Raw genomic sequence first — 8,242 nt, 5'->3', positions numbered from 1 at the left:
TCAGCAGGATCCGGCATAAAAAACCTACCTTAAACAACACCTACTTTTGCGAGTGATGAATCGAAACTTTTAGGGTTCGTGAAACACGTTAACCAATTTAACGATCCTTTTTTCCAAAGGGCGTTTATCCACTCGAAACTTTTGCTTTGAATTTCTGCCACGGTCTTTGAGGAGCTAAGGCAATTACCTCCAAATGTACGGGCATTTCTATGAGTCCAAATTTGATAGGACGTGACCCAAACAACGGCTTGCCATATGGATACCCCATGGTTGGAGTTTAAAAACGGATTTGGACTTTGTGCAATGTCGAAAATACTTGAGATAGGTAGATGATTGAGATTCCACCACTTTTGAATTCTTTCCCAAATGTCTTTGGCAAAACTACAAGTTAGGAGCGTGTGTTGTAGAGTTTCAATATCATCATCACAAACCGGACATCTCAATGAGTGGAGATCAATACCTTTTTATCTAGCGCGACTCTAACGGGCAATTTGTTTTGTTTCGCCCTCCAAATGAAGATACCAATTTTTTGCGGGATGAGTGGGTTAAGGTCCGTAGGTTGGGGAGGTGAAGAAAGAACTTTTTCAGCGGCTAGAGAGCTAAGTAACTGAACCAACGAGCTGGTGGAAAACAGACCCGACGGGTCATGTTTCCAGGACCACGGGCCAGCAGATGGATGAGACTGGATAGCAGGTGAATGCGAAAAAGGGTGTGCTCTGATGGATTCGATAAGAGCAAAAACTTCATCCTCAGTACGCCATCTCGGGGTCATGATCCAATTCCATTTGGAAATCAACGGATTAACCGTTACATCCAAACGGTCGGCAATGTAAGCATCTGGTGTAGCCTCGAGTTTGAAAAGTTTCGGGTATGCGTGTTTGAGCGGTACGTCACCTATCCACTTATCAATCCAAAATCTCGTATCCGCACCAATTCCTACATCTTTGACAAAAGCGTTAGAAAGATTACACCCTAACTTAGTTAGGGTGTCTTCAATTTTAATAATATTATACCAAGGGCGACCCGAGAGATTTTTCAATTTGATCTCGGGTAGCGAGGTAGAACATCCCAAACCCCCGCCAATTTCATAAATACTTTTGATAATGCGAACCCAAAAAACATTTTCACCCGAGAGGAATCTCCACCACCATTTGGTTAGGTTTGCAAGATTTTTAATTTTTAAGGAGCAAACATTTAAACCACCAAATTCGTAAGGTAAAAGTATTTGTTCCCATTTAACCCATGCCATTTTTTTCTCATCTTGAGATCCCCCCCCCCCCCCCCCCCCCAAAAAAATCACGACGAAGCCCTTCAAGTTCTTTAATTACATTAGCCGGTGCTTTGAAAAGTGAAAAATAATAAAGTGGGAGACTAGTTAACACCGCTTTAATTAACGTGAGACGTCTTCCAAAAGAGATAGATTTAGCTTTCCAAGCCGATAAACGTTTTTTGAACTTTTCGAGAATAGGTGCCCAAGTATTATACGAAAAAATTTGAGCCCCAATTGGGAGCCCAAGGTAGCTAAATGGAAAAGACCCTTCTTTGCAATTAAACCACGAAGCTAAGCTAGCAAGTTTGGAAGTGGTCGTACGAATACCATAAACACTACTTTTGTTGAGATTAATTTTTAGGCCCGATAGATCCTCGAAACATTTAAGAATTTTCAAAATATTTCTAACCTCGACTTTGTTCCATTTTCCAAAAATAATTTTGTCATCCGCATATTGGAGGTGTGTCATAACCCGTCCTTAACCATAAGAACGAGTTAGATAACGTATGATTTCATTGCGAGGTATTGACCTCTATATGCGACATTTTTAAAAGAACAACTGCATTTATTTTACATTACAAACCATAACTCTTATTTTAATACAAGCTTTAGACAATATAAAGATGATTATCGTTTAGCGATAATCTTAGACTTACAAACTTTACATGTGATGATAACAATACGATTTCTAGCATATTTTACATTACAATTCCTCGGATATGCAGTTTTATTTTTGACACAAATATGCATACTCAAGATCTTGCTTAAATTCAACATGTTGCAGCGGAAGCTTTTAGTTATCACCTGAGAATAGACATGCTTAAAACGTCAACATAAAGTTGGTGAGATATAGGTTTAATGCCGGCAGCAATATATATATATATATAGACCACAAGATTTCATATATAAACATTTTAATAAAAATATTCTAAGTGGTTGAGCACTTGGTAACCATACTTAACATTTAATCACGTCGCATATTCCCTTTATTATGAAATCTTACTACACCGTACCAAGTGTAGTCACAAAACGAAGTACTGTGCAACCGTTGAATACTGGTCGTCCAGTCCGGTTGGGGTTGTCAGGCCCGATAGATCTATCAACAGGATTCGCGTTTACAATACCGCTGTAAATAACAGTTACCAAGCTACAGGGAAGTATGCCAGTGGTACAACTCAACGTAGAATATATTTTTCAGTTACTTGTGTCCATAACGTAAAACATAAAATACATGTATTCTCATCCCGAAATATTTAGAGTTTAAAAGTGGGACTATATACTCACTTTCGTCTTGAAGATATGTAATTTTGACTTGGTCTCCGATTGATATCACGAACCTATCCATATATAATATATCAATACCTTTTCTTTTTAAACAAACGTCACATATATATACTTATAATACTTTTAATACTTTTAATAATTCCTTAGTCCGTAGTTAGCAGTCCGATGTTAGTAATTCAATTTTAATGGTTCATTTTTAGGTGTTTAATAAACCCCCAATGAAATAAATAAAAACCCCCATCGTATATGTACTGGTCGAGATTAATCTTGACCCACGGTACCGGTGTTGTCAAATGACGTGTTGCGTACAATCATGGGATCTTATGATTAATCTTCTCGTATTGTTTACGGGTGATCCTGAACCATATAAAATTAAATTATGAGTACATATATATAAAATATCATGTTATTTTAAAAAGATGTGATTTATTTAATTTTCTCCAATTATTTTCGTAGCTAAACTAGTCTTAGATATCCGATCTCGTTTTGGTCATAGTTTCTTCGTTACAACTCCGTTTTCGTTGATTCAACTTGCCACTTCCTTGGATCGAGTCCCTCTTTAAGACTATGAACTGTAAATACCTTAGTTTGTATTCGAAATCACAGGTCATAGGTCAAACTTTAGTGAAACTTATGAAGTTGATCATTTTCCATCATGTAAACAACCTTAAATGATTATTTTTCTAAAAATACTTATACTTTGAGTTAAATCATGAAAATTTTATGTGTTAACATATTCATAGTAAAAATCATTTTTCCAGAAAATAAACCTCCAATTCAAAGTTTAAGATGGTTTTTAATTATCCAACCCAAAACAGCCCCCGGTTGCACTCCGACGTCGTAAAAACAGTTTTTAAGGTGTTCTTTGAAAAACCAAGTTTTACCTTGTTAAGTTAGCATATATTTATGATATATTACAGGTCTTGAAGTATTTTAAAAGTTAAGTTAGAAGGATCTATTTAGTTTGTAAACAAGTTTGAAAACATTCAAACTATGTTCTTGTTGTTAAAATTTTATACCATAAAATAAGATAGCTATATATATATGAATCGAATAAGGTTATGAACAAAGTTACTACCTCAAGTTACTTGGACAAGATTGCTGTAAAAGAGGAGTAAGAACCTAGAACCAAAAGGGTGATGGAATTGGATGAAAGATTGGAAGTAAGTTTGTGTTCTTGGAAAGGATTCTTGAAGTGTTTTTGTAAGGGTTTTCTTATGGTGATTAAGTAAGGTTTTTATGGGTAGATCTTCTTGGTAACTTGCTGGATTGTTATGGAGTTTAAGGTTCTTGAAAGAGTGTGTGTTTTTAGCTAGAAATTGGAAGTTAAAATGAATCAAAATGATGATCCATGAGTCTCCTTAAAAACGTGATATGGGGGGGGCAAGGACAAAATTTTTAAGCTTGTAATCTTGTGTATTTGTCAAACAATCATACAAAAGCAATTACCTTATACCTAGGGTAGTAACAAGGGCTGGTTAGGTGGTGATTTGATGTGTATATACCAATAGTAAATACGTATAGGAGCTAAGTATGATACGAGTACATATACTCTAGATATACGTATAGAAATTTTGTGAAAAATGGAATGAGGATTCAAATATAGCTATCTTTTGTGAATACACTTATATTGTTTTATGTATTTAAGTCCTTAAAAAGTGATTAAATACATTACTTATACGATATATGTATAAACATTATAGATCATAAGTATTTATGTCAAATAACGTTACGTATGGTTATCGTTTTGAAAACTTAAGTTAGTAGTTTCAAAATACACTTATAACTTATTGTTATTAATACAAAATGAGATATTAAAACATCCTTAGATCATGTTAAATATGTATATATACATATATACACACAAACGTATAATTATCATATATTGTATAGTTCGTGATATCATTGGTCAAACTAGACGGTCAAACGTTGTGTAAAACTCATTTCAAAAACATAAGTCTCAACAATTTGGATTGCTTATCATGTTGGTAAGGTTTAATTTATGTAAATATTAATCTTATAAGTATAAATTGATCGAAAAAGTGCGGGTCATTACAGTACCTACCCGTTAAATAAATTTCGTCCCGAAATTTTAAAATTATACCTATTTTGCGTCATCGGGAAACAAGTGTGGATACTTTTGTTTCATTTGATCCTCTCATTCCCAAGTAAACTCGGGACCCCTTCGAGCATTCCAACGAACCTTAACGATCGGTATGTTGCTCTGCTTGAGCCGTTTAACTTCACGATCCATGATTTTGATTGGTTCTTCGATGAATTGTAGTTTCTCATCGACATGGATTTCTTCAAGAGGAATGGTGAGGTCTTCCTTTGCAAGACATTTCTTAAGGTTTGAGACGTGAAAGGTATTATGTACTCCGGCGAGTTGTTGCGGTAACTCGAGTCGATAAGCTACCGGTCCAATGCGTTCGATGATCTTGAACGGGCCTACATACCTTGGGTTCAGTTTACCTCTTTTACCGAAACGTATTACACCTTTCCAAGGTGACACCTTTAGCATAACCATGTCACCGATCTAAAACTCTAATGGTTTCCTTCGGACATCGGCGTAGCTCTTTTGGCGACTACGGGCTGTTTTCAATCTCTCCTTGATTTGTACTATCTTCTCAGTCGTTTCGTATATGATCTCGGGACCAGTTAATTGTCGATCTCCTACTTCATTCCAACAAATAGGAGATCTACACTTCCTTCCGTACAATGCTTCGAATGGCGCAGCTTTAATGCTCGCATGATAACTATTATTATACGAGAATTCTGCTAATGGTAGATATTTATCCCATCCGTTTCCAAAATCGATCACACATGCCCTGAGCATGTCTTCAAGAGTCTGAATTGTTCTTTCACTCTGCCCGTCGGTTTGCGGATGATATGCGGTGCTCATATCCAAACGAGTTCCTAGTGCCTCCTGTAGTGATTGCCAGAACTTTGAGGTAAATCTACTATCACGATCAGATATAATGGAAATAGGTATTCCATGCCTTGAAACAATTTCCTTTATATACAATCGTAATAGTTTCTCCATTCTATCCGTTTCCTTTATAGGCAAGAAATGTGCAGACTTGGTGAGACGATCAACAATCACCCAAATGGTGTCGTATCCCCAGGCAGTCTTTGGTAACTTCGTGATGAAATCCATGGTAATACCATCCCATTTCCATTCTGGGATTTCTGGTTGTTGAAGTAACCCTGACGGCTTTTGGTGTTCAGCTTTGACTTTGGAACAAGTTAAACATTCCCCAACATATGTTGCAACGTCTGTCTTTAAATTAGGCCACCAATAATGTGTCTTAAGATCTTGGTACATCTTTCCAACTCCAGGATGTATCGAATATCTTGTCTTATGTGCCTCGTTCAATATCAACTTCCTTAATCCACCCAACTTCGGTACCCAAATACGATTTGCAAAATATCGAATTCCATCTTCCCGCATAACGAGTTGCTTCTCATACTTCTTCATTATTTCATTTCCTATATTTTCTTTAGTAAGTGCTTCTCGTTGAACTTCTTTGATTTGTGAGTTGAGATTCATGCGAATTTTTATGTTCATCGCTCGTACTCGAATTGGTTCTCGTTCCTTTCTGCTTAGTGCGTCAGCCACCACATTCGCTTTCCCGGGATGATAACGAATTTCACAATCATAGTCATTTATTAACTCGACCCACCTACGTTGCCTCATGTTCAGCTGTTTCTGATCAAAAATATGTTGAAGGCTTTTATGATCAGTAAACACAGTGCATTTAACCCCATATAAGTAGTGTCTCCATATCTTCAATGCAAACACGACTGCTCCCAATTCTAGATCATGCGTCGTATAATTCCGCTCATGAATCTTCAATTGTCGGGATGCGTATGCAATAACTTTCTTCCGTTGCATAAGAACGCAACCAAAACCTTGTCGCGAAGCGTCACAATATATTTCAAAATCATCGTTCCTTTCTGGTAACGATAAAATAGGCGCCGTAGTCAACTTCTTTTTCAGTAATTGAAATGCACTCTCCTGCTCAGAAGTCCATTCATATTTCTTCCCTTTTTGCATTAACGCTGTCAACGGCTTAGCTATTCGGGAAAAATCTTGAATAAACCTTCTATAATAACCGGCTAAACCCAAAAATTGGCGTATCTGCATTGGTGTCTTAGGAGTCTCCCATTTTTCAATGGCTTCAATTTTTGCTGGATCAACCTGAATTCCTTTGCTACTAACAACGTGGCCAAGAAATTGCACTTCTTTCAACCAGAAAGCACATTTAGAAAATTTAGCATATAGCTGTTCTTTTCTCAACAACTCTAATATCAACCTTAAATGCTGTTCATGCTCTTGCTCACTCTTGGAATAGATAAGAATATCATCAATGAAAACGATAACAAACTTATCTAAATATGGACTACAAACTCGATTCATGAGGTCCATAAATACAGCTGGCGCATTCGTCAATCCAAACGGCATGACCAAAAATTCGTAATGACCATAACGTATCCGAAAAGCAGTTTTCGGAATGTCCTCTTCTTTGACACGTAATTGATGATAACCCGATCTTAGGTCGATTTTTGAATAAACACATGATCCTTGCAGTTGATCAAATAAGTCATCAATTCTCGGTAGTGGATACCGATTCTTGATAGTTAACTTATTTAATTCACGATAATCTATACACATCCTAAAAGATCCATCTTTCTTCTTAACAAACAAAATTGGAGCTCCCCACGGTGAAGTGCTTGGTCGTATGAATCCACGGTCTAGTAATTCTTTTAACTGACTTTGAAGTTCTTTTAATTCGGACGGTGCAAGTCTATATGGAGCACGAGCCACTGGTGCAGCTCCTGGTACTAAATCTATTTGAAATTCTACAGATCTAAATGGAGGTAATCCCGGCAACTCTTCCGGAAATACTTCAGGAAAATCTCTTGCCACAGGCACGTCATTGATGCACTTCTCTTTTTCTTTCTTTTCGACTTTATTAACATGTGCTAAGATAGCATAGCACCCTTTCTTCAAGCACTTTTGAGCTTTCAAATAACTAATGAGTTTTAGCTTTGAGTTACCCTTCTCTCCATAAATCATTACTGGCATTTTATTCTTACGAGGAATGCGAATTGCCTTCTTGGCGCACACAACTTCAGCTCCTATTTTGGACATCCAGTCCATGCCGACTATTACATCAAAACTTCCTAATTCTACGGGTATCAAATCAATCTTAAATGTTTCTCCGGCTAAATTTATTTTACAATCACGGCAAATTTTATCGGCTTTAATTAGTTTACCATTAGCTAACTCAATCATGTACTTAGCATCTAGAGGTAATGATGAACAATTCAATTTAGCGTGAAAGTCTCTACACACGTAACTTCTATCAGCACCAGTATCAAATATAATAGATGCGGATAAGTTATTAACGGTAAACGTACCCGTAACAAGCTCCGGGTCTTCACACGCCTCTCTAGCATTAATAACAAATGCTCTCCCTCGTGCAGGTCCGATATTCTTCTCTGGATTCGGGCACTGGCTCTTATAATGACCCTGTTTCCCACATCCATAACAAGTAACAGTAGCCAAAGCAGTTCTATTTGCATTAGTGGCAGGAGTCTTGGTACCATTTGTATTTGTAACGAGAGCCCTACAATCTTCAGCAAGATGACCCTTTCGATTACATTTGTTGCATACCACATTAC

The 8,242-nt window shown here is 36.9% G+C and overlaps 1 protein-coding gene across 1 annotated transcript; it reads right to left on the bottom strand.

Annotated features, from left to right (window-relative positions):
- Window positions 1-439: 439 nt before the first annotated feature.
- On the bottom strand, window positions 440-1,249 carry LOC139849810 (uncharacterized). Its single transcript, XM_071839432.1, has one exon. The coding sequence runs from the start codon at window positions 1,247-1,249 to the stop codon at window positions 440-442; it is 810 nt and encodes a 269-aa protein (XP_071695533.1).
- Between the last annotated feature and the right edge of the window lie 6,993 nt (window positions 1,250-8,242).

The sequence above is a fragment of the Rutidosis leptorrhynchoides genome, chromosome 5 (genome assembly GCF_046630445.1).
Source record: "Rutidosis leptorrhynchoides isolate AG116_Rl617_1_P2 chromosome 5, CSIRO_AGI_Rlap_v1, whole genome shotgun sequence".
In the NCBI taxonomy this organism is placed as follows: Eukaryota; Viridiplantae; Streptophyta; class Magnoliopsida; order Asterales; family Asteraceae; genus Rutidosis; species Rutidosis leptorrhynchoides.
Note: the sequence above shows the minus strand (reverse complement) of the source record. Positions and strands in the feature narration are given on the sequence as shown.

What these genes read in the sequence shown, in the direction of transcription:
- LOC139849810 (XM_071839432.1), bottom strand. Translation starts at nt 1,249, where the DNA reads ATGGCATGGGTTAAATGGGAACAAATACTTTTACCTTACGAATTTGGT.